Source organism: Crocodylus porosus, unplaced genomic scaffold (genome assembly GCF_001723895.1).
Source record: "Crocodylus porosus isolate Cpor-Errol unplaced genomic scaffold, CroPor_comp1, whole genome shotgun sequence".
NCBI lineage: Eukaryota > Metazoa > Chordata > Crocodylia > Crocodylidae > Crocodylus > Crocodylus porosus.
This window is the reverse complement of record NW_017728936.1, coordinates 4,310,368-4,337,381: the sequence shown is the minus strand read 5'-3', so window position 1 is coordinate 4,337,381 and position 27,014 is coordinate 4,310,368. Positions and strand designations below refer to the sequence as shown.

The following is a 27,014-nucleotide window of genomic DNA, read 5'->3' as shown; positions in this document are numbered from 1 at the left end:
ATACAGACACGCCCACGGACTATGAGACTTTTACTGAGTTGATTCCTGCTCCGTGGTTAACCGATGTAGTTGAGCTAGAGTATGTTTTTGGAAAAAATACCCAGTATTTATTTAAAATTGTCCATTGATGAGGACTCTTCGCAGCATATTGTGCCTTAGGTCTGGCCAGCTGGACATGTGCCGGATTTCTGCCCATCCACCTTTTATGACCTCTCCTCCTTTGGCCTTCCAAAACGTGTTGGGAGTATGTGGAAAGAGCCATGGTTCAAAGCCAATGCAGAATTTCAGCACATGCCTTAGCAGAGGGAGGAAATGGCTGAGATTAAGGCAGAAGGTTACAAGACAAGATCACGAGTCTAACTACTCGTTTATGCCACTTAAAAGTGCCCAGTGAAGGTGGTAGAAAGGAGCCCCAAAAGCCATATCTGTTTGAAGAATAACTGCGTACTTCAGCTCTAAGGCTGCCCTCTCCCACTGAGGACTGAAAAGGGAGATGTAAGCGGGGGGGATAGGTATCTTGGCCTGGGGCAGCTCAAGGAGGTGGCTGTAAGTCAGACAGGTCCCCAAGCCTAAGTTGTACCATGGGTGCCACAGTCCACCAGAGCACCCCAGAGTCAGGAGGGGGCAAAGAAGACTGACAGCCATCACAGTCCCCACTTCTCCCAGGTAAGAGATATCAAGCACCCCTTAATAGCACAGTACATTTCAACCTTGGACTTCTGCCTCCTAGCAGAGCTAATTACCCAACCTGAGTACTGAATGAATACAGTTATACTGGGGGAAGGCTGAGCCAATTAGTCCTTCCATAGCGCTGCACAAACGTGGTTACACTAACGGGAACTAAAAGAGGTATAGATGACTTCCAGTTCCATAGGGCTATAGTGCATATGGGCCTGTGCCCCAGGACTTGCCCCCCTACCCCCAACTCTCATTGATACCTTTACAAGTTAGGTGCCCAGTCCCTATAGAATCTCTTTGGAACTGAGGTGCTTTAGACCCTTAGATGCCTTTGAGGATTCAAAGGGGAGCCTGAGGTTTAATTTAATATTAAGTGCTTTGAAATATTCAGAGAATTGGTGCAGTATGCCGTGGGAGAAACCCTGGACCCACAGACATTTGGTATTACCTATTTGGAAAAATTAGAGGAGCATGTAACAGGCTGTGTCTCTGCAGGGGGCTTATGCTGTCAGGGGCTGTGCTGCATCCTGTAAGTGGCTGATTGCAGGTTTGCTAGGAAGACTAGCCTAGCTGCAGGCAGCAACACCTGACTGCATGTTGCCTAGGGAATGGGACCAGTTGAGGCAGAAAACTAGCTGGCATCTAGGCAGCTAAAAGTGCTCCCAGGAAACAGAGCTACAGGGAGTCATGCTTCTAGGACAGGGATAGGAGCAGGAGCGTTGAGAGGGAGAGAGCTGGCGGGTCAGCTCGTGGAGGAGCCTGGGGACCACATCCGGAGTGCCTCTCTCCCAGAAGACCATGAGTGCAGTAAGTGAGCTTTTCTGGGGATGAAGGGACTGGAAGGACAAGAGAGGGAGTGGACAAGTGGCGGCAGAACCAGGCCTGAGGACTCTCTTCAGGTCTGGGAGAAGACCCCGTGCAGTATACACGTTGGGTTTATGGACTGAGTTTTTTATGTTGACTCCTGCTGGGGGGGAGTTTGCCCCAGGAGAGTAAAGACACTGGGAAGAGATAGTAAGTGAACCCAAAAAACTGTGTGTTTGAGCTAAGCAAATCCCTGAACCTGCTACTGAGCGCGATAGATTTGATCATATAATCATGCATTGAATCACTGACATTCTCTAAATACTCGCCCTTGGCCATTATACACTGCTATTCCTTAGTACCTTTCAGAAGTGGCCAGTATTGCTATCCTTATTTTATATGCTGAGACAAGTGTCTTGTGCAAGGTCATCTAGTAGGCGAATGGCAGAGATCTTAGGTGCCAGCCCAGATCAGTGCCACAAGGTCAGATCAAGAGACCATAGCTCTCTAACAGTACGCCAATGCAGCACTAACTATCAGTACTGAAAAATACATTGAATCACAATTATTCACAACAAATGGAGGAAAGAGATGGACAAACCATGTGTCCCATTAATGACAGAATAAGGGTAAGAACAGAGTTTACAATGAATAGGCAAGGCTGATAGGGTAGTATGCTAGGGGTAGGTATGCAGGGAGACAGTTTCAATATCGTCCCTGCGCTTCTTGTGTGACTTTGAACAAGTTGCTTCATATATCTGTGCCTCTGTTCTTTATTAGGGGAAAAAGACAAAATTGTACTACTCCATACAGGGATGCTGTTTAAAGACTGGGCTCCAGTGCTGTCGTACAAGGGAAGCAGGTATCCAAGTGCTATACACATGTTCTAACTGTGAGAGAGCCACACACTGTAGCCACGGGCCTCCCCACCTGCAGGTCTGGGTTAACAATGATTTCATACCTACCTAGCAGAGGTGCTGTGAGGATTTATAGACATATAGACAGCGCTTTCCTGTAATGGAAGCTCTGGACATTCATATTTTCTCTGCACTTTTTACCCTGCTCCAAGTGATACAGAGAAGAAACCCTTTGTCAAGAACTTTGGAAAGAAATAGCACAAGCTCTTTATGTATATATTTCATTTTTAATTAAAAAATAAATGTTATCTTAATACATCTCTTGCAGCCTTTGGGCAAAAATGCACCCTTAACAAGACTTAAGGAAATACAATGCATATCGGTTCTTGGCACACAGGTCTTAAAAACAAATGCAAACTTTCTTCAGCAACTTTTTAAACTCCAATGCACTCCCCAAACCCTGAAAACATTTAAATGCTCTTTAAAAAAAACCCCCAAAATTAGAAATGAGCCCAAAGCAAAAATCCCAGATCCAACTATCCCCAAAGCTTCTGGAGGAGCCCGAAAACCTAGATCTCAATACAAATTTTATCTTGCAAGGTCTATCTTTATGCAGGGTTGACACAGGATTTCCAATGGCATCACCCCAAACTTCCCAGGGAAGTCTGAACCCTGACCCAGGTCTGAATCTTGCTCAGGTGTCCCTATCTTTATAACAGGTGAAGCAAAACCCTGGTTTCTCTGCATTCTCCCCAAAAATGTTTAACTTGGGCCCATCCCTAAAAGAAACAGATGCTGGTTAAATGAGAAAATCGTGCTTTAAAAGTCCCCCTTTTTCTTGGCAGTCACTGTCCTGAGGCCAGGCTAAGTATTTTGTCCATTTTCTCTACTTTAAAAGGCGAGGATAAGATCAAGCGAACACACTGCACCCTCCAACACAGTCATATCACTACCTAACCACCTCCCAGAGCAGGAAAGAGGCCCTGGGCTTCTCCTGTCTCTTCAGACTGTCTCAGGTTTCTTGACACAGTTTCCTTTGGAGGATAGCTCTACAAGTACTCAGGCTCCACTGATTATCTGCAGGGAGGGCATATACACACTGCTGGAAGGGAAGGATCATCACCATGTGCACTGCATTTCTTTGTTCCACAGTGGCCCATGTTGGTTGGTTCCCAAAGGCACAAAGTGCACCAGCTTCTGACTTACACACAAGGTCATATGCATTTGGTTTCACTGTTTCTTTTTCCCTCCATTGCTCCTCTTTCCTCTTTAGCTGGACGGCCCCATGTCTTCTGGGGAGGTCTCTGGTGTGTGCTCTAGAGACTTCCCCATCTCGGAGGAGACAGCCTGTTTCTCCTCTGTTGATTCAGGCTCCTCTGGTACCTGAGATGCCTCCAGTGCTTCCTGCTGAGCTTGGCTGTTCATCTTCTCCTCGGCTTCAATCTCCTCTGAGCTGGGGATGGAGTTCTTTTTTGGGCGGCCTTTGGGCTTCGTTGGAGCTTCCTGCCCACCTTTTAGTACCTGGAGCAAAAGATGCTACAAGTCAGGATTCACCTTAGAGTCCTCTAGTGTGGCTGCCATCTAAGGTCCTGCTGGTACATGAGGGTGGCTTTCATCCCTGTGAAGACATTGGGGACAAGGCCTACAGACAGCTCATCTGAGTACGTGGTGACCCACACCTCATGGGACTTCAAAAGAGCTTAGTGCTGCCCTTCTGCACAGGGGAAGTTCACTCATTGATTCCTTTCAATTATATTAGCACAAAAAGCACCAGCTACAAGCATGCAGACAGGCTCAGAAGGACTCAGCCATGCTGTGCTCTCTGCATCCACACATGCACAAATGCAAAATTCAGCTCCCTTCCAGAGATGGCTTTTTCCCTCCTTATTTAGATAACAGCAATCATGAGATTTAGCCAGAGCTTTCAAACTAGCTTTCCCTCCTCTTGTTGGTCCTCCTGGTAGATCTCCTTTCTCTCCTGGTTTAGTCTGCACAATTCAGGGACACATGGGGGTCCCTGGGCTAACCCCAAGCTAGCTAGCTGTGGAGCCAGAAACAATGTAATTGTGTTAGTACAGCACTCTACCCAAGCTAATTTATCCTGCTTCTTGGAAAACTGAACCAGATATAGTGCCTTGCTTACAAAGCAACCCTGTTTTTAGTACCAGAGCTAGCTGACTTTGAATCAACATGGGTACCAATATATGGCACTGCGTTTTGCAGCATAGATATATCCTGAGAGGCACTCGGATAGTTTTATTTACTCCTGAGTTGAAAGCAATGAACACCTTTTGGTTGGTTTACCAGAATGGATCAGCAAAATAACTTTCACTTCTATTTAGCATCCTAGAACCTACTTGACTAGGTAGCTACATGTACTCTTCCCTCGATCACTGAAGCACGAGGGCACCTTGAATCAAAACCCCAGATACAAACACTCCCGAATGTTATTTAACTTCAGATATTTTTTTCAGGTTTACCTTCCTGCAGAATTGCATAGGGAAATATGAATCTTGCCTTAAGAGAAGCTGAGAGCTATGGGACTGTTCAGCCTGGAAATGCACAGGCTCGGGGGGGACCTGGTGGAAGCCTATAAATATATAAGGGGTGTTCATCAGGATCTGGGGGAACGTCTGTTCACCCAAGCACCCCAAGGGATGACAAGGTCCAACGGTCACAAACTCCTCCAAGACCATTTCAGGCTGGACATAAGGAAAAACTTCTTTACTGTCCAAGCCCCCAAGGCCTGGAATAGACTCTCTCCAGAGGTGGTGCAGGAACCTACTCTGGACTCTTTTAAGAAACATTTGGACGCTTATCTGGCTGGGATCCTTTGACCCTAGCTGACTTCTTGCCCCTGATCTTCCAAGGTCCCTTCCAGCCCTATTGTCTATGAAATCTATAATTAATCCATTTTTAGAGGCTCGTGTCAGCATTACAGTAGGAGTGATTTATTGAACATCTTGGGGTTCTTGAAGGTTTTCCCGATGGAAAAGAGAGTGAGACTTGATATTAGGGGTAGATGAGGGAGAGGAAGGAAGAAGTCGAGAGAAACATGAGCAGAGCACAGGGAGCAGAAGCATACACATGTGGAACAAGATAAAAGCCGTGGCAGGGCTAAAGATGGCATCCAAGCAAGAAGCAGGGGCGTTACCTATGGAAGCTGCATTTCTTTCCTGAGGGGGGTTAACCTCATCTTATCCAGGAGATATGTACAATTCCCAAGACTACAGGGTTGTCAAAAATACAACAGAGAAACTCCTGTCCTTCCCTCAGTTGTGTTACACCTCCTGTGAGTCCTTGCCCCTGCATCTACACTGCTGCATATGGCTACTCTCACCTTTCTGCCAGGTGATGTAAACAACCCTGAAAACTAATTCAATTCAATTCAATTCAATTTATTAAGGATTCTGGCTAAATGCCATGCTCCCGCAGATGACGTGACACACGTACGCCCATAAATATGAATAAGTTTGAACAAAATAACCCAACTACAAATATCAGACTAAAAACTCACCAACATAAAAACATGATTAATATAAATATAGGAGTAAATCAAGACATGAGTCTATAATATTGTTGTAGAGAGACTCACAATTGAGACAATAAAATCAAATGTAATGTTCAAATGTATCACTCGTGTCAGTAATAAAGGATATTTAACTCTAATTGCCTCAGCCTTATAAGCAAAAATTGCGAGACGGTTTGCTACATTTGGATCTGTTTCCTGTAGAAGCCAGATTAATTTCTCTCTGTTTGAGTACTGCAACAATTTCTGCAAGAACAGTAATAAATAGATTCTCCTTATGTTATTATATAAAGAACATTTTAATACATAGTGGATAGTATCTTCCAAAACTCCTAGATGGACTGGGCAACATCTTTTAGCCCCTGGAATGGAAAATCTATGTCCAGCCAGAAGAGCTGTGGGCATCTGAGTCTAGTCAAAGAGGATCACCATTTATTATTGAGATCCAACTGTAGATACCTTTCTCCCCCACAGTCTAAAAGCTAAAAGTCTGGACCAGATTCTCCGCTGGTATCTATGGCAGAGCTGTGCTGACACTGCTGGTGATATATTCTTGCTCAATAGTTGCCCCTCTGAAACTGGACAAGAAGATCTGCTTGGAAGTTCTTACCATTTTCTTCCACTTCATCCTGCGGTTCTGGTACCATGTCTTCACCTGGAGCTGAGTCAGCCCCAGTGACTGAGCGAGGTCCAGCCTACAAAAGGAAGAAAGAGCAACACTTTGACATAGAACATGTAGAAGAAGAAGTTGAAATCAGATGCATGGCAGTAGCCAGTCCGTGCCTATATCTTGCAGAAAGCTCACGTGTGGCTTGTACACAAGGATGTTAATGCTTGAAACAGGGAACTGCTAGGTTCTAACTCATGTTTTATCATCAGCTCTGAGGAAAATTATGTAAATTTAGTAACCAAAAAGTATGGTTTCATGGAAGAAGCAAGAATGGTCATTTGCTTACGGCACGGGACCAGGAGACAGGAGAACTTCTATTTCCATCTTTTCCAGTTTGATCAAATAAATGAATGAGGCAAAAGCTTTCAGGAGGTTGGTCATCCATCCTGAAACACCTTGAAATGCTGGTGTTCAAAACTTATGAGAACTGGCACTTGTAATTTTGGGAGTCACTGGGGCCCAGCAGGTTGTAAAATTGAACACAAGGCATCTCAGAGGAGCCCCCAAGAATGCAGACACTCCAAATTAGCATCTACCTTTGAAATGCTGTCTTCATCTTCAATAAGCCTACTTTTACCTGTCTGCAAAATGGGGAGATCAGAGACCAAACTAATCCCTGGAGTAATTCCTTTGGTGTCACTTAAGTAACAAAAACAAATCTAGTGTTTCAGTGGCGTAGGGATGAGTTTGGAGACACTCAGCAGAGCCCAGGAAACATTTTGCTGCCAGGTGAGACCGCACACAACCTAGCAATGATGAGCTGCAAGCATGGAGCTTCAGTCAAATGTGTTCTGGTCCTTATGAATTTTCCGTGCAGTGTTTTGTGGGTCTGGAGAAGGGATACATGCTGCCCAAGGCTGAGATATTATAACAAAACTTCTGTTCCAACTACCTGTATAGAGAGGACAGGCACATGCCTATATAGGCAAATACCCCCCAAACACACACGTGTGCATTTGCAATTCTGGGATCCCATTGCAGTTGAAGGCTCTTGCTCACTTTTTGCTTACGGTACTTTTTGGAGTAGCTCCATGGAAATCAAAGGAGATAAAGTGTTGTGTTGGAAAGAAGACTCGAGATACCAGTTCCAGGCATTATCCCATCTGTCTACGCTCCCTCATTTCTAATTAGCTGTGCTACAGAGTAGCCCTCCACGTGCCTCAATTTTGCCCCGTGTCCAAAGTTGCAAGAACAAGCACAAATTGCCATCTACTTCCTTGCCACTGTGCTTCCAGCCAGGATTTCACACGGGAAAATGTCTGTTTGATTAACTCGTGCCAGAGAGCATGTGCCTTGCCAGAGCTAGATCACCTGTAACCATTACAATCTCTCGCCACGCGCATTACAGTGACTAGCATTGCCTAGGAAACCAAAGAAACAAACAGAAAGAGAGGGGAAAATGCAGGGGGGGAGAGACTGCTCATCAGCCTCGGTCACGTACAAAGCCCAGAAATATTCATGCTGTCAAGTTAACTCAGCCAGCCCGAGTGCTTGATTGATGGGATCATCCCCCTCGTCATTTGGGGTTGTGCTGAGTCAGTCAGCACAGCACCTGAACCTCAGGAGCTACGGAGTTGCACTTAATGGCCCTTCTATTCAAAAGGGCTCAGAGATCCAGCTTGAAAGCTGCTGCGTGCCACTGAAAAGTTGCGCTCATATGACAATCCGACCCCTGCTTTGCTCACGTGACGCATGAGTATATCAGTAGATGGCAATGCAGGGAAGTTCATAGCTTCTCACCCTCAAAGTAGTTTAAAATTAGGAGTCAGTGCTACTTGTGGGGCTCACTGAACTTCTTCGGGTTTGCAAAACTACTCTTGAGTTGGCAAACTGCTTGTCCTAGAATTTGAACCTACAGTTCTTCCTCCTGCTCACCCCCACAAAGGACAATGGGAAACCCTTGAAAACAAATGACAAATTCCCTTTATTTGTCTTGATGAAAACAATGGATCACTCCAAAAACCAGGCTGTCTCTACATAAATGGTCTTTACATAAAACAATAAATTAGCCTCCCAACTCCCTAAGTTAAACTGAAGCACAGCGGGGTGAGATGACCTGCTGAAGATCATCAGAGGACAGACCCAAAGCAGAGCCGAAAACAGAATTCAAATATCCTGAGATCTGGACCGCTTGTCTGTCCACTGGCCCACGTTTCTACTGGACCAGCCTGCTTCAAGAGTTTCTTCATCTCCTTTGGGAGGATTTCACACGAACAGCTGTCAGACGAATCTCCTGCACTAGTGCTACAGCTGGCTGGAGAGACCAAAGGCCCTGCTTTTGAAAAATGTCCCCCTCCAAAATTTGGGGAGTCTGCGGGAATTTTCTAAAGGAACATTTTTTTAAAATGTAGTTTAATTTTGAAATGCCACTTTCACACAGAGGTTAGAAAAACACTTGCCTGGCATGGTTTAATCAAGGCTGATCCTGCCCTGAGCATGGGACTGGACAGGATTTCATATTTCATTTAATGAAATCCTGTCCAGTCCCGTGCTCAGAGCAGGATCATCCTTGATTAAACCATGCCAGGCAAGTGTTTTTCTAACCTCTATGTGAGGACCTTAGGATGATGTCCTAAGGTCCCTTCCAGCCCTACTTTTGGGATCCTGTGATTTCTACGATACTTTTTCCCACCCATCCCTTTCTCTAGTGGAATAAAAGGGAGGCAGAGAGAGTAATGAGAGAGAAAGCAATAAACATTGCCCCCAAAATAAGAAATTGAAAAATAACAAAATCAAGGTTTATTTCCAAATGTCTAAAATGAAGCAACCCTGTAGGTTGAATAAAGAAACGTGTTAGTTTAAATGTGAAATATTGATGTAAAATTTTCATTTCAACCTGAAGTGTCATTTTGGTCCAGTTTGTAGGGAGGGTACAGAGGTGGGGACGTCATTCAATACAACTGTTTTGGGTTCCAGGGCTCCCAAAGGAAAACTAAAATAGTCAGCTGCAATTAAACACTTCCCATTGGTAATCAGCTTCTTCAGGGAAAATTTCAAAATGAAAACATTTCAACCAGCTTAAACAATAAGTGCAAATCCCATCCTCTGAGCCCTTTAGGGAGAGACGGGGACTTTCTCTCCTGGGCAGGGGCCGGTGGAACAGGGCTGATATACAAATGACCATCTACGCTGTCAGAGGCATGATGACAACATACAGACATGCCCCCACAGTAGTTTTAATCTAGCTAGCAGTCAAGACTGCAGCACTGGGTTTAACACAGGTTGTACAGGCCCGTCAGCAACGCTGTGTATTTACATAGCACACCTGATGCCTGGGCTGCTGCTACGTGGCTGCACCGTTACCCAAGTTAGCTCGACAAGAGCTAGCTTGTCTATGCCTGCTGATGTGGCAATCACGCCTCCAGACTGCAACGCTGACAAAAGCCATGCACATCTGCCCTGGACAGGCAGAACACCTGGTGCACCCTGTCGAAGGGATAGGGGCCTTCGCTGTTTCTCGCATGTCTCCCTCTGCATGGATGCATGCTGGCATGCACCGATACGTTCTATTCATGGCTTCTTTGATCCTGGGAAACGTTAGCCTTGAAACCGAATCTGGTCATCTGCCCGAGGCCTCCGCCAAAAGCCAAGTCATCTTCGTGGAGGCAGAAGACAGCTCAATACAGCTGGAGAGCGCTCAGCATGGAAACAGCTGAACAGCTCTTCTGCTCCCTTTCCTGCTATTACTGTAAGACACGTTTTCCCCTGTTTCTCTTAAAGTAGTATGGAGAGCAAACAAGGGGTGAAGACACCTCGCTGCCGGACACCTTGCCACTCGTGGCTAAACTGCCTTCCCAACAGCCCTTGTCACGCATGGCTGTGTCCTGATCAGACAGAAATGGACACTAGGCAGGAGCGTGATACCGTTCCCAGGATGTCTGTGTATTGGTCACTCTCTATTCTTCCCTCACCCCCGAAAAGCTATTGCAGGCTGGAGCTGGTGCTTTTAAAGTGTTTGTTACAGGTAACTGGTGACACATGGAGTAAACGGAGAGGGCAGGCTTAAGGTAATTTCATTTTTACGTGCCCAGGTGGTGCTTTTTGATAGGCACGTAGCTGCAATTTCTGTCACTTTTGCACAGTATTCTATGTAGTTATGTTCCCTCTGTATCTCCCGACTGAGCACGCTCAGTAGCTGCACTCTGGCTGCACTGGTGTCTTAATGATTTTGTATTTCCTAATCATGGACATAAGGCTGGGTAATAACTAGCCACCACAACTGGTAATGACTAATAAACGCTAATACCCACAGGGTCTGATGCCTCCCACCTTCCAGACCAATAAACTGCACCCGGAAGATGTTCAAAGGTTCATCTCAAGGAGAGGGCTCAAAACTGCTCTGGGCAATAACTAGCCTGTGCGCTGATGGATAGAGCATACCCATTGGCTGGGCAAGTGCCCTGACCACTAAGCAACTGGGCTAAAAGGATCTCCTTCTCCTTTTTAATGTCTTGCAGATACGTGCACAGGGTGATCCCATTCCCAACAGGTGGGAGTACAAGCCAAGCTGCATGTAGCACCAAAGCTTGCCCTTGCTGGCCAGAGGAGAATCTGGGCCATGATGTACCGCTGACATCTCTTCCCCAGGCCTCAGCCCAGCTGCCCAGACCCCACAGAGCCCCTCCTACCTGTCTGGAGTAGACAGATACTTCTGCTTCTGGAATTTCTTCTCCAGCCCCATCAGCTGCAGTTCTGTGAAGATGGTCCGGCTGCGACGGGGCTTCTTCGACCGTGGGGTAGGCTGTTCTGCTTCTGACTCACTGCTGGCAGGGGTTTCGCTGACCAGCGTCTCTGAGCTGGCACCTATTGAGGAGGCCTGAGGTGACAGCACCCGAGAGCTGGTGGCTGCGGGGATGATATGGGACACCACGGAGGGCTGCCTGGTGATGATGGAGATGAGAGGATATGCCCTCACAGAAGGGGACCCTGGGGAAAGGAAAGAGCGTAAAGGATAGTTTAATGGCAGTACAGTCTGGCAAGGAGGGCACTGGACTGGGTGAAGGAGCTGGCTCTGTTGGTAACTTCATTCATGCAGAGGAGGTGGGGGTGTTATTCATCCAGTTAACAGAGAAGTTAATTTAAAGCAAAGTCACTTACCCAGGGGAACTTACCTTCCCTACAGGCACTAAAGGAAACACTAGAGATGCGCCCTGGCTGGACCTTAAGTCTCTGCCACCCCTAGAACTAGGCAGGAATTCAGCCTCCAGCTTCAGCTCTTGCAACAAGGGCCCATCCTATGGCACCAAATCCAAGTGTTCCCAAATTCCAGTCGTTCTGATTCGGATCTGGACTTCACAGCCCTCTTCTGAATCCCCGTCTGCACAATTCCAGGCGCAGGTTCTTATTCAGTCGGAAAGCCATAAATCACACATCCTGTAAAACCTGTATGCAAGCTAATGGGACCAATTGACAGGGAATGTCTGATGACTGAGGCACAGTGTGAAGAAGGAACTGGAGCTGGGCAGGTCTGCAGCTGATCTTGGACAAGCCACTTCATTTCTCTGTGCCTCAATTTCCCCATCTATAACCTGGAAATAATACATCTTGGCTACTTTAAGGGGGTTGGCTGAGGTTTAAGGTATTGTTGGGTGATATATTTTATTGGACCAACTGCCTGGTTGGGATAAAGTTAGGCACGCTTTCACATACATTAATGTTTATAAAGGACAGGGGATGCACATTATCAAGGGACCATGAAAAAGCTTGCTTCCACAGATTAGCAGTTATCCACACGGACGGCTCTGTGGACGAAACTCGGTGCGAGCAATCTGGTTACATATGCTGTTAAAACCCAGACAGCTTCTTTTCCCAGGGAGAAAAGAGCCTTTGGAATCCAATAGTTCGCATCACCAAAATTACATTTCCACTATTGTCCTGCAGACTAGCAAAGAGGGGTAAGCAATCGGTCCTGCCCATGCGGTAAGCAATGCAGCCGAAGACTAAAGCAAGCACTTAGCAGCTTAAGAAGCAAATAAAAATAAAAGCTCCTGAACTCAAAACATGGGCCAGTTCTGGACAGATGGTGCCATTTAGTCATCTCTGAAAGAAGTGACTGAAGAACTGTCTGGCAACCCCAGCCCCACAACGGGAGCAGCGTGCTACGAACCCCAGCCACGTGCTGAGCCACCCCAGCTGATAACTGCAGCCATCTATAGATACCAGCTGCTTTCCAAACTGGGCCTAGTGCACTGATCCCCACCAGTCTTTTCCCCCTCAAATCAAGATTTAATTTAGTTAATGTAAACAAAAAAAAGCCTTGAAATACAAGAAGAGAAATGGCTGGACTCTACTGGCTGTCAGTAACTTGCCTAATGATGAAAACAAAAAAGGATTCCTCTTTTCAGTCTTTGCTCCTCTGCAACTTGTGACTGTGCCGGTCTACAAAAGTACAATGTTTACCAGCCAAATCCTGCACAGATGCATCACTTCTATTGCCGTGTCACAGAGGCGATAAATCTGTGCAGGATTTGGCTGATAAACATTGTACTTTTGTAGACCAGCACAGTCACAAGTTGCAAAGGGTCTCAGTTCACAGGTTCCCAACTTGTATCCACAGCACTAATCCTCCCCACTCTTGAGCAGGGTTCATCTCCGTTCTCAGAGCCTGAGACATCATTCCTATTCTTGCACATAGGTGGCTTTTGGCACCAATGAGCCTGTTAATTGATACTTTCTCCCTTACGCTTCTGACGGTTTCCAGCGTAGCACAGAAGAAACCACAAGATTGCTAAGGAGCAATAAATCACTGAGCTCAGAAACTTCTGAAAGGCTCTAGCTGATTGAAACCTTGGGAGGGAAACATTTTTACAAGGGGCTCACTTCTAGGGAGCTTAGAGAAAGTATCTGATATCAGAGCAATCCAGGATGTTTCCTTCCCTCTTAGGGCTGGTGGTGGTGTGTTGGCCTGCACAGTGGAAGGGTGAGGACAGTTCCCAAAGCAGTGGAAAACTTGGACATCACATAGCAGAAGAGTCTCTTAATGCTAACCAAGCAGAAATGAGCACTGGCCTGAGCGTGCTTGCTTAATATTGGAGAGATTCAGGAGTGCTGGGCAACAGACAATTCTTGGTTATTGTGTGGAAGTGTATGGGGGTTATGTTTTTACACAAGCTCAGATGCAGGTTTTCAAGTACTCAGCACCTACTTGAACACCTAAAAAGGCACATTTTCCACAGCATTCAGCATCCTACAATGCCTATGATAAGATTTTCAGACCAGCGCATCACACCCCCATTGCAGTACCGATATCAAAATGCTTACTCGCAACACTTGAGTCAGTTTTGTTCCTCATGAGCGACAAGGAATGGTTTGCAGTTGCCAAGTCACTGATGACTGATAACCTGTTAGAGCTGCTGGCACAGATTATTTTCTATTCTTTTATTGTTTAGGAATATAATTAAGACTTGTAGGTCAGGTCTGGGCCAAATAACTGAGCTGGCATGACCATGAAGTGACCACAAATCACTGAAGTGTCATATAAAAGACATGTTCACCCCAGTGCCAGGCAGCACATCTCAGGCTCCTCAAGCCTAATTCAGAAGGAAAAAGGAGAATTTATGGTGCAGAGATGTAGCAAGGAGAGTGTTTGGAAAGCGACTTTTGCAACAGATGCTACCTGGGAGAAGGCTGTAGATACAGAAACAAACTAAAGTTGATGAGCAACCTTATCCCTTCACACTGGTATAAACCAGGATAAGACCCTATTGAGGCAGGCTGAGCGAAACAGCAACACATTTCAAAGGAGCCCAGTGGAATTAAGTGCCAAGCTCCAAGGATGGCAGTCAGACAGAGGTGAGCGAGGGGAGGACGAGAGCCGTCCAGATGAGTGCCCACTACGGCTGTGCAAAGCTTCAGGTAGTGATTCAGTTCAGAGGAGATTCGGCCTGATTCAGTGGTTGAATCACTGAATCCGAATCAAATCAAGGGACGAATTTCAAGGTCCGAATCGATTCAAAGCTGAGAAGTCTGTATCTGAATCTAGATTTCGATTACCACAGAGGTGTTTGGATCCCTTTTTAGTCTGGCGTGGTATTGTGGGAATAAAGCAATTTCTTAATCTCCCACAAATGAAATGCTGGCAAACCGCTCTGTCTCCTCCGTGCTGTCATGACATGCTCTGTCCCACCGGCGTACAGGCGAGTGCTGTTGCTCCATTCTGCACTTCTGTCTTGCTGAACAGTTTCAAGGGGATCTGTATGTACTTTCACTGTCACATATCGCTGTCTCCAATACTATTTCCAAATCAGAATTGCCACCCATTTAAGCACGGAAAAGTAAAACTTTCCAAGCAGGAGCCACACGCTGAAAAATGCATTTGTCCTCAGCAGTGAGCTACAAATGTTTTATGCTTTGCAGCCCCAAAATCTAGGTGAAGCATGGTACAATGGCCTGGTTCTCCTCTATTCCTGTGTGTCTGAACACAATACAGCCTTATTACCTCTGTTGTCACACGACGACCGATAATTGTGTCGTTCTCAAATTCAGAAGAGTCCTGGGTTAGATTCCAGATCCAGTAATTGGTGGACCATTAGAACTAGAAATGAGCTCTTTATACCAGCCAAAGGTAGGAATCCTCCTTTTCTAGTGTGTAGGCAAGGTTTTTCCTTAATGGTTAGAAAAAAATTGATCATTTAACTATCATGAATTTGAGCAAAATTTGGACTCTTCTTCCTGTCCAGCCATATCTGTACCTCTAGCAGACAATGTTAGGGTTAATTGAACCAAGGGCTACATGGAATAAAAACTGCTTTAATTTCTGCACATAGCACTTTGTTTGAGACTCTCAAAACATTCAAATAAAAAAGCCCCTTAAAAAATCTTTGCAGTGTCTATGAGGGGAATTAGTACTATACCCATTTTTTCAGCTGAATCAGCCGAGTCACAGAGATTAACCGATTGCCAGCAAATTACACTCTGAACCTGAGGCAGCATTTGGAGAACCCAGGAGTCCAGGTTCCTAATCAGAGGCATGTAAAATACTTGCGGCACAACACAAAATAACTCAAAAATTCAAAGGTTGAAAAACCAGTTGTAAAATCACCCCATCGTCCCTCAGAAGCGTTTCATCAGGAATGTGAATTTTTACTAACCATTTCTCAGGAATACATTAGAGCAGGGTGGCAGCATCTCATACCCGGTGTGAACCTGGGGTACAAGGCAGGAGAGAACTCTTGCCCTGTTGCTGGTCCCAAATGCACTTAAGACTTTTTATCAGCCCAAGCTCCACTCAGCTCTAGCTGTCTGTTGGGAGGCTTTTGACTGAACTTTTTGTGACCACTGGACTTGATGCAATATATACCACCCTTCTGGATCGCATTTCAAAAGTATAATTAAAATTAAGTACTTCAAACATATCTTTTCTTTCCCTCTTCTCCCTCCTCCTCCCTCTCTTGGCTGGATGTGATCTATACTGCATACCTTTAACATAGGCAAATGCAAACAAGGGGGAAGAGAAAAGGGAAAGCACTAATTAATTGCACTGTTTGACTGCAGGCAATGGCAGAACAATTTCCCCTCTTGGGCAAACTCAGCTAATTCTGTTTTGGAAAGAAAGAAAAGGGAAGGAAAGATTTATGGATCAGCTCCTTTTGGCAGGTTGGCTCTGCTCAGAGGCAGAATGAGAGTTTGCTCAGAACACGCTGCAGCCAGCGGTAAGTAAAAGAAGAAAATGAACTTAGGAGTCGGGAAGGCCTGTAAATCTGCTGTTTCCCAAGCATCAAAAGTTGGTTTTGAAAAGAGGTTGTTCTGAAATGAAGCATCAGCACCAGGTTGCGCAGCAAAGACGTGGGCAGCCTGGGAAAAAAAACCCCATGAGCTAGCCGTGAGAGAAAGGAAAAGGGCATTAGGAAGCAAGCTGTGCGGCAAGTGTGTTTGCCCTTCCACACATCCAAAATTTTCCATTTTCATCCGAAAATGAAAAGTGATTATTTTTTTCACTTTTCAGCAACAAAAACAGAAAACTGGGGGGGTGAAAATGTTGAGTGTTCTGACAAAAAGTCTGAATGTTTTCCAGCCAACACTTTCCATGAACATTTTTGGTTTAGTCAGAAACCCAACTTTCTGTTTAAAAAAAACAGAAAACTGCCCAAACTGAGTTTGGAGAAGCCCAACTTCCAGATAAAGGTGCAGATGCACAAAGTCACTCAAGCTTGACCTGACTCTAGCTGATATGGATCTGAGCAGTCCCACTGGCTTTAGTGGGAGAAGCATCAAGGAAGAATTGAGTTACACCGCTGAAGGGCCTAGGGTGAACAGGCAATGGATGAAATTCCTCCCCGGGTAGAGGGCCTGCACGAGGGCAGTCATGCACAGAAGTCTCACACGGGACCAGGTCTTCAGCTCATAGCCATCAGTGTCATCAGAGAAGGCAATTCGCTTCAGCCGAGCACCTGACTTCTGCAAGGGATCTAAGCGATCTTGTGCCAGGTCACTGCACAAAGGTGGATTATCCCAAGAGCATTTGCTATTTACATCTCCAGCTGTTGTAAGCAGGCTTGCTCTGCTGAAGTCAATTGGAGATATGCTGCAGACACTACCTGCAGATACGAATCCCTATTGGAGTGTCCCAAGGAAAATCAGGGAAAGGGCACAAAGGCCTTGGAAAGGGACAGTGTCACTGTACAGCTTCCACTAAACTGAGGGCTAGTGCTGTCCAAGAACTGGCCAGGGCTGGTCAAGTTGCAGCAAGGGAAGTTTAGGTTAGATATTAGGAAGAACTTTCTCACTGGGAGGGCAGTAAAGCACTGGAACAGGCTACCCAGAGAGGTGGTAAAAGCCCCATCCTTGGGGTGTTTCAAAACCCAGCTAGACAAAGCTTTGGCTGGGATGATCTAGCTGGGGCTGGTCCTGATTTGAGCAGGAGGTTGGACTAGATGTAACTTCCTGAGGTCCCATCTAATCTGAACTTTTCTATGATTCTTTGATTTTATGATACAGCATGGCCAAGGTAGCAGGGGATGTGTTGCTTATGCAAATCCTATTAGCAGCTTTCATTAGCAGGCGCTGTATTGAGCCCCAGTGCAGTCCCATCTCCCAGGAAAACCCCTTCTGAACTGCCTTGCTAATCCCCTCCCCATCCCCTCTTTTGCCTTGCGGACACAGGGAGCGGTAATTACTCTGAAAGCAACACTGAGTCTGGCCCAGAACAGCAAACCTTCCTGGTTCTCCCTCCCACAGGCTGAATGCAGGCAGGTGTGAGCTCTGTGCCCCCTGCCACAGGATACTTCATTTCTCTGGGAAGATAATTTCTTACAGTGCCTAGCAGGGCTCGGCCTATCCTTCACCAGGTTTTTCATGGACACACTGCTGGGTTTCTCTCCCACTCCAGGTGCACCTGTCACACTAGTGACCACAGCGCATGTCAAGGCAGGACTGCAGGCCGAGGCAATGGGCTACACAATTTACAGTACTAGCTGTCTATGTGGTGAGACTTGTGCACCTACCTAGTGCCCCTTGGTCCTGCAGTTTTAAAATTTTGTCACAGTGTGCATTTTCACAATCCATCTGTGATTGCCCCAGACTGTACAGGCATCTAAGCTGTTTGCTAATCCCATACTCACTCATGACTAAAAATAATCCCTTCTCCTCTCTATGTCTTCCCCCCACCCAATACTTCGCTCTCTTGTTCTATTTGGGATTATGCCTCAAACTTATTATGCATATATCACAAAGCCCCAAATGTGCTACATTCTTGGGGTTTGGTGAAGCTCACAGGACAGGTATTCAGAGGCCAGAGGAACGACAGCGATGGGTCACACTTACAGAAGGCAGCTTGATGCGTTAGCAGCAGCATGGGACAAAGCAGGTGTCTTAAGGAGATCACTTTCAGTTGCTGGCAATGCTTCCTAGCTCATGGCAAGCCTCACAATCCCTAGTGTTTTGCAGCCTCCCTTGCAACCAGGTTGCATCTTTCCTGGCTGCAAAGAAAAGCTTGAACCTCAAATTCCTCTAACACTGGAAGACTCAACATATATCTGTATTTAAATTATATTTAAAATCTCATGATATTTTGGGCTCAGGAACTCTGCTAGATATTGTGAGGACCGTCTACCTATTAACCATTTCCATATGTAGGCACAGAGCACAGGATGAGAATCAAAGGTAAAGGCCATTTGGGAACATTGTGCAGAACAGCAGCTTGCTTAGGAAGCAGGAAGCCTCACTGCGAGCATGTGCAGGATCCCCACCGCTTGTCTTCCCGGGAGGAGGAAAACCACAAATGATCTAGGAATTTCTTTCCTGAGACTGAAGTTTTCTGCCTGAAACCAGCTGTCACAGTGGATTGATCCCCTGCTCATGATAGATGCAAGGAAGCTGCCCTTAGGGCATTCTTTGTCAGAGGCTTTGTTTTTTGAGTCATATTGCTCATCATAGCTTGCCATGATCTATCTTCAGGGCATTAGAGAACGCTCATATTTTTTGAAGGGCTGTACAGAAAGGAGATACTGATATATATATATAAAGATTTGGCTTATTACTGTGTTGATGGGTTATCAGCTGTTATTGTAGGAGATGGGGATGCTGCTTCGTGACTGATTAGTGCATTTTAGGTACTGGAAGAGTTCTCAGGCAGGCTCTTCTTCTTCATTTCTAAATATAGTTAAATTACAAACTCTGCCGAGACTTCATGGGGGTGTTTCACTTAGAGCTCCAGAAGTGGTGTGATCATGTAATACTCAGTTTTCATTTCTAAAAAGCCACTTCCTAGCCTTTGTGGTTTCGGAGGAAGAGTGACCTGAGCGCACCCAAAAGGACAAAATCTAAATACAGTCAACTCAGCATTTGTTTTTAAACAAATCATATCATTTTAGAGGACCTAGACTCATGATTTTTTTAACTTTCGGGGTTGCCAGTATTGGTCACGTTCTCTTCTATATCAGTGAGGGCAGCCACAGCACATGAAGAGCTCATCACTGGTTTTGATATGGAGTCAGGCAAAAAGCAAGGCAGGGGCACACCTTACAGACTAACTAAATCCATTATAAGGCTGTAAGGTGCCTGACTGCAGACTAACACAGCTGACTCCCTCTCCCTGCTACAGAGTGTCAGAGTTAAACCCACTTGGTGGTAGAAGTACCCAGGCCAGCTAAAATAGTTGATGCAGCTCCTTCCCCTAAGACACCTGTGTAGTTGCACTAATCTGTACATTGAGAGAGCAAGGACAAGACCCCTTCCCCTCCCTGCCCTCCCACCCACTTGTGCAAGGAGTCCTGAAGAGGCTGCTGTTCCCTTACAACCTGACCTTATACCAGGACTGTGAGGCAAGCTGGCCCCTTGGCCCGTAAGTAGCCAAAATGAAATATGTCCAGCTACAGAGTCCCAGGATGCCCAGCACTACACTGGGCAACCACAGTCTGAACTGAACAATTGTAGTGGGGGGAAAACTCACAGGAATCCCTTAAGATGCTGATTCTCGTCTCAGTCTACATACTGTAAAAACAATGGTTAGATTGGTTATTCCTTGATTACCAACACTTCCTATGGCAGGCTTCACTGGAGTTGTTGCCACTGGACAAAACTTGTGGATGCTAAGTGTCATCCCTGTGCTGCCTATGGACTATTTCCTCAAGGTTTCCTGATATGCTAATTTAAGAGACAGTGGCAGCTGCTTCTCCATGAAAGGCACATCACTTAATTACTTTCAGTTTTCCTCTGGGTGACGCATCATTAACCCTGTAGATCAGCAAGGAGGCATTTGAGCCCAAACCAGGTAGCTATAAGGATTCCTGTTGTTCTAGCATGAAGGCAACACTCACATTTATGTGCAGTCTCCCGTATCCTCATTTATTGGGTATAAAACAAGGATTCTGAAGTTGAGGCTACTTGGTCTCTTGTCTGCACCTGGTTGTGAATTCCTGCACTCCAGTACCTGACAGCAGGGTCGCTTGGGAGGCAGAGGTTTGTTAGCCGAGTGTTTTCCATCATCCCTATGTTTCAGTTGCATGTTAAGGCCAGTTATAGCCAAATAAAAGCCAGAGACTCTGCACATGAGCAGAGGTGAAGAGAAAGGCACTCCTGGGACATCCTGAAACCTTCCAAAAATAGTCCCAAGATGCAGCTGAAGTTCACAGAGCCAACACTTCCATGGGAATGAGTGTAACGAAGCCTGGAGGGAAATGTGCTGAGCTTAGTTCTCAATTAGAGCTGTAGAATCAAAAAATTAAATTAATGCTGTTGGGTGTTAGGGAATACAATTTCAGCAAGGTCATCTGCTGGATATACACTGATGTTCCCTGTCTGAGTTCACAGGTACAGCTCAGACCATATTCCGGTTCAATCTCAGTTCAGCAAACTGTGCTGTTTCAGTTTCAATTCAATGGATTTTACTAACGAGACAAGGAGTATCAGTGCTGTCAGAGTTCAGTATGGTGCAGCAAGGATCAAAGGATGTCTCAGTAACCAGTGCTTTCTCTACCTTGGGGAGAAATCATGATCCCCTTGTGATCAACAGCAAAATTTCCAGTGAATTTGAGAGGGAGGAAGAATAATCAAAAATACTCATTTTCAGGTTTTGTTGTAGTTTCATTGCTGTTAAAACCTTCTGAGCAAAAGCTGATCCTACACCTGATGTAAAGGATTACTGCAGTGTGGGTACAAAAGTCCTAACCCTGTCAGAACAGCAGTATTTTCCATCCATTTTACACTGATCTAAAACACAGTGGAAGGTACAAGGCAAAGGGCACAGTTCTGCAATATCCCTGCTTTACAACACCCAGGAGTGCTACCGGTCATTTCTATTAAGTGACCCCACATTCATAAGTTACTGAAGAACGAAAGGAAGAAAAAGTGTAGATTTACCAGTATCCACGTACCTGAGGTTTTCTATCATGGCTGTCACTGTTGGGTTGAAGAGCTGAGAGTAGCAGGGTAAGGCATAAAGGGCACCATTTTTAAAACCATCTTTCAATATTGAGTCAAGCTTGCACCTGACACCTATTGCGAGCAGAAGCCAAGCAACGTGATGTGTGTAAATATTAGTTCTTATAGTAATAATACCTAACCCCTGAACAGTACGTTTCAACAAGGAACTTCAGCGATTACTTATGTGCAAATCAATAAGCAAATAAATAATTAATTATGTGTGTCACGCTTCTGTAGTAGGGGGGGAGGACCTAGCCACAGATCCAGTTCCATGACTGGATATTTCAAAAGTTCATGAGCATTTGCTTCCCAGCCTTGGATTAATTAAGAATTTGAGCCACACATGAAATTCCCGTTGGAGCTGTTGATACCCAGGTTTTTGACTCGGGTCCATCCCCATGAGCAAGTTATCACCTCGTTGTTCCTGCATAACCTTTACATGAGAATTTAGAATGTACTTAGGCACCCATGCCAGAGGCCCTTGCAGGTCTTGACAAAAAAACTATCTAGAAAGATAATGAATACTTCCTTAATAATTACAGCTAATATTATAGCATGCTTTTCACATCTTCAAAACACTGCACAGCAATTAACTAATTAGCTCAAATCATGGAACAAGCCCCAGAACCTCCCACAATTTGAGCTCTGCTTAGTTACTGCAACAAAGGACAGCAGCATAAAATCCAGCGTGCCAATAACAATAATGTTTTGTTATAATACTACGCTACTGGGGCAGCAGGATAAAGACAATGGGAGTAGAGTGGAATGGGGAATGGCAAATATCCGGGCTCTGTCCAGTAGTGTATCTGGGGACAGGGAGTGAGCAGGGCACTAGTCCTGGGTGCTGATTTAGAGAGGGCACGAAAGTGGCAGGAGCCAGTATGCAGTAAGCCAGTTGCAGCAGCCCAAGGCAACATTGTCACAGCAGGTAAGACTCCAGCAGTCGGTGTAATACCCCTGTCCACCCTGTCCTGCCCCTCCTTACCCCCAGCCCAGGGCACTAAAGGAGCTTGCTATATCTCTGGCTCTGCATTTTATTTGGGGGTAAGTCAGCTGACTCCAGTTTCTCATTCTCAGAGATGATCGTTCTTAGCCACACTTCTAAGTGCTTTGAGACCCATGGCTAGGAATGGCCCCACAGCGTTGCTAAAGATTGTTATTGGCATGCAGAACGGCTTCTGTTCAAGGCTCTCTTCCAGACTAAAGTACATTTCAGGCCTTGTCATATCCTCGGTGGAGAAGGAATTTTATAGAAGTGGATGTTTTCTTAAGTAGCTTTGAAGGAGTCCCTTCAGCTGGCTCTCAAGAAACCATCTGCAGCAAATATCACAGTGCAAACATCTATGGAGGATGCCTAGGGAAAATGTTCATTGCTTTCCTAGTTGGCCTACTCTGCCCCAAGTGTTGAAGCCTCTGGAAGAAACAAACCCCATCACTCTAACACATACCCCATAGTTGCATATGGACCCTATCCAGAAAAGGGACTGAAGATATCTGTGCTATTTTGTTAAATCTGGAGCAGGAGACCACACAGGACAAAGATGCTGGGAAAAAAATTTGAAGCATGAGGATGACACTGTTATCTTTATCATCCTATTTCCTCAATCTGTTATAAGAAAGTGACATCCTGGGATATTTTCTCTACCATTTGCAATCCTTCTGCCTTTATGGGGAAGGGAATACTCAGAACCCCTGTAGCCCTGCTAACAAGAATGGGCCTGAAGCCATGAATTGTGGAACCACTTCCAAAAGGGGGATGGGGTTCAATATAAACTCCTATTCCAGGCCCTTGTTGTTTGGACTCTGAGGGAGTTTTAAGATCAGGCCATGTCAGTCCCAGAGAAATAAATATGATCACGCCTCTATAAACCACAGCACTCAAGTTACTGGGATACAAGCCACCAATTCATTTATCATATCTGTATCAAGGGACCTGTTGGTTCTATCATGTTTACTCCAATGTAAAGATCTGTCTTTTGAACTCATCCATGTTAAAGGCTCCAGCCAAGTATTTCCTCCAGTGCAGGGGTTAAATCCTGCTCTAGCCCTCAGCACTTTTTGGACATAGCTATAGTAATCAAAATAGCCAAAAGATTAGCAAATCAAACACTTATAAGCTGGGAATGGATTTGCAAGCAGCATCTGGCCTTGTTTACTGGTGGTGGGGGAGGAACATTGCAGGCAGAAGATACAGCTCTCAGAGTATCTAAGATTAGATTGCAGCAACCTTTGCCTGACATCGATGACAGCCAAATGGAAAGACAGATCAGGGCACTGAAGAAGGTCGGAGGACATCTGTTTTCATCCCCCTACTCTACTTCAGACTTTCTGGATGATGCCGAGCAAGTCACTGAGAGCATTACTTCTGAAGGTATTGAGGTGCCTAATTCTAGTGGACTTGCATGTCAGATAATTTCTATTGGAGACAGATACAACAGGGATGGACAAAGTGCGGCCCAGGAGCCAGATGCGACCCACCAAACCATTCTATCTGGCCCCTGGGGCCCCTAAAAAATGTAGAAAATTAATATTAATCTGCCCTGGGCTGCCTGTCATGCGGCCCTCGATGGCTTGCCGAAACTCAGTAAGCGGCCCTCTGCCCAAAATAACTGCCCACCACTGCTTTAGAAGAACCCTGCCATTAATCTCTTGCCATCTCTACAATGGAAATAGTGCTGTCCTTCCTCATATCCATGGTCTGAGAATAAATTCATTAAAAAAAAAAAGAGGCATGGCACAGTGATGAGCTCTCATAGGACTGTGTTTAGGGACAGAACTATCAAAGTATGTGACGTTCCCAACACAGGCCGCAGAACCTGCCAATTGTGACATGGAGAAATAAGCTTTTCCCGCTGACTCTGCATGCTTCTTGCACACTGTTTGCCTTGAGAGCGGTACCAGGCATGTCCGGTGCTGTTCTCAGGGGTGCGCCCAAAACAAATACCCTGAAAGCAGTGCCGGACACGCATCAAAAAGTATATGACATTTTCTGCTTGCAGGGCTTCTTTCTTGGCAATAAAGGATCTGCAGATATACCCTACATCGTTTTTAACTCCCACCTTCTGTTACTTCAGTGCACACTTGAATGCAGCTGTTTTATTTCAGAATACATGTGTTCCCTGTCGAAGCTGCTTCAATCAGCTAGACTTTTGGGTGTTGAAATAACCATGTCCATCCAGGTTTGCACTGAAGTAATAAAAGATGGTAGTTAAAATCCGTGTTATCATTTTGATGAACATGGTGTGAAAGTCCTTAACAACTGGGGGTGGGGAAGACACCAATTTCTCTACTCCTGTGATTCCCCAACTGTGGTCCAGGCATCTCATGACATTAAGGTTTACTTTCACGGAATCACCTGACTGGAGGACACCTACGAGCTGGAGTATGATCAACTAATGGAGAAGATTAAAGGAAGGCAGCGGCCAACCGAGCGTATTCACAGCTACATCCTGTAATGAGGACCAAGTCCTTAATCCTGCTGCATTTGGCTTCTTTCAATTAAACAGTAAACATTATAGGCTTTGTGATGGGCCAATGGAGGGAATGGCTCATCCCATTCTTGGATCAAGACCCCTCACCATAAGGGCCTGTTTTACCCTACTCCTCTGTAAACCTGGGGACTGTTTCTCTCAAGTACCAGCTTTCCCTTCCCTGTTCTACCCGACTGCAGTCTGCCTGCACTAGCTGGTGGTAACACTTTAATGCCACTAACGTACTTATACCCCAGCAAATTTCCCTTGTCTGGACAAACCCTCTGTTCCCTCATTATCACAAAAGGAGAGAAGTCAGGCCTGAATCTCCCCCCACACCACTGTTTCGCTGGAACCAAGCCAGTTACTTCTAGAGCAGCACCCTCAATCATCACCACTGCAAGTAACATCAGCCGCTTGTCTCCCAATGAGGTTGGAAGTGTCCTCAGAGTGTTTTCCTGGTTGAAAAGCAACACCTTGAGTCATGCTCAAAAACACATGCTTGAAATGGGTCAGCTCTCGCCCAGGATTTCATGACTTACGTGGACGTTACAGTCGTAATGCTGTGTGAGCATTAATCAACCGGTCCTTTACTTCCTGCTCTGTTAATTATTATCACAACATCCATAAGCAAACACTAACTCTGGACAGCTGACGAGCACTACCTACAAAAGCACTCTTTACATTTCACAAGCCCACCCTTGTCTTTAGTGCCAGGGAAAAGCTTGCCATGAATGTCACTGCCTCTTTCCGCTCTGAACACACAAAACAAATTGGTGAGTGACACAAGGGAGGAAATAGAGTTTAATCATTTCTAAATGGAGATCCATTTAATATTGGCTTGACAGACCTGGTGGAAAATGCTTTTATCTCCAGGGCAGCTATTAGATTTTAATTCTGGCCCACTCTGTTGAAAGGAAAGGAATACTTCAGCAGGGGCCAGTGTAAATCAGCTGAAGACGTTTTGAGTTTTGGTTAAAGCTTCATCTGCTATAATCTTGGGTTGTAATCTCAAGTGTTATCCTGTTGTAATCTTGCTCCTTCCAACAAGTTTTTGCACAGAGGCCTCCTGAGCTGTGTATGTTACTCTTTGATCTAGGATCTGCCTTAATAGAGAGAGCCCCCATCTCCATTTTCTCTGTGGGACAAAAATAAACTGTGGACGATTTTGCTGAACAGCTGCACAAACAATGCAATTTAGAAAGATGCAAATGACACACGAGTGAGTTTTGTCCAACCTTCCCATCTTTGCATTTGTCAGTTTGATCAGAGACAAATCTCACATGGCCAGACTATGGCGGGGCAACACAGAGCAGGGATAAAGATACTCAGACTTTCAACAGCAGTGTTATTCTTCATAGAAGTCCACAGCTTGAATGCCAGGATCCAGAGCCATTTCAAACACAGATCCGGGGACCACCAGGAAATTCCAAGCGCACACACAGGCCTCGGACATTTGAGTTAAAGGAGAACTTCCCAGAGCTGTCAGCAAGATCAGGTCTATAACTCCTGGGGCTGTGCGAAGCTTCGGTCCCTGATTCAATTCAGCAGAGATTTGGCCCGATTCAGTGGCTGAATCTCCGAATCCAAATTGAATCAGAGGACCCTTTAATCTCTCCGAATCAAATCGGAACCCCCCCAGATCGATTCGGAAAGATTCGGAGATTCAGACACAGACACAGCTTTAAATGTTGTTTCTACATACCTCTAGGTAGCAGGGGCTCGTGAGTGCTGCGATGGTGGGGCACACGAGTGTCCCACAGAAGCGTGGGGGCTCCCCAGCGCGCTCGGCAGCAGACCTGGAAGTGGACCAGAAGCACTTTCAGGTTCGTTGCCGAGTGCTTTTGTGTTCTCTGCCCCCCGCAATCCTGTGGGACACTCCATGCACCCCAGCATTGCAGTGCTCACAAGCCATGCTGCTACCTTGAGGTATGTAGAAAAAACTTTTAAAGCTGTGTCTGTGTCCGAATCACTGATTCTCCAAATCAGCATCAAATCTTCAGATTCAGATTTGGCGGAATCGGATCAGGGACAGTGACCGGAATGAACTAATTGAATCGCTGTCCCCGATTCAGGCTGGATTCAAATCCAAATTCAATAGGTCCCGTTTCACACACCCCTAATAACTCCTAGGTTATAACTTTGTC

At 45.6% G+C, this 27,014-nt stretch overlaps 1 protein-coding gene across 1 annotated transcript in view; it reads right to left on the bottom strand.

Annotated features, from left to right (window-relative positions):
* Positions 1-2,610: 2,610 nt before the first annotated feature.
* BARX2 (BARX homeobox 2) overlaps positions 2,611-27,014 on the bottom strand; it is a 47,261-nt gene continuing 22,857 nt past the window's right edge. The window contains exons 2-4 of the mRNA XM_019546991.1: positions 11,167-11,464; positions 6,479-6,563; positions 2,611-3,860 (exon numbers count right to left, since the gene is read on the bottom strand). Coding sequence (XP_019402536.1) covers positions 3,609-3,860; positions 6,479-6,563; positions 11,167-11,464 — 635 coding nt within the window. The 3' untranslated portion in view covers positions 2,611-3,608. The remainder of the gene's footprint in view (positions 3,861-6,478; positions 6,564-11,166; positions 11,465-27,014) is intronic.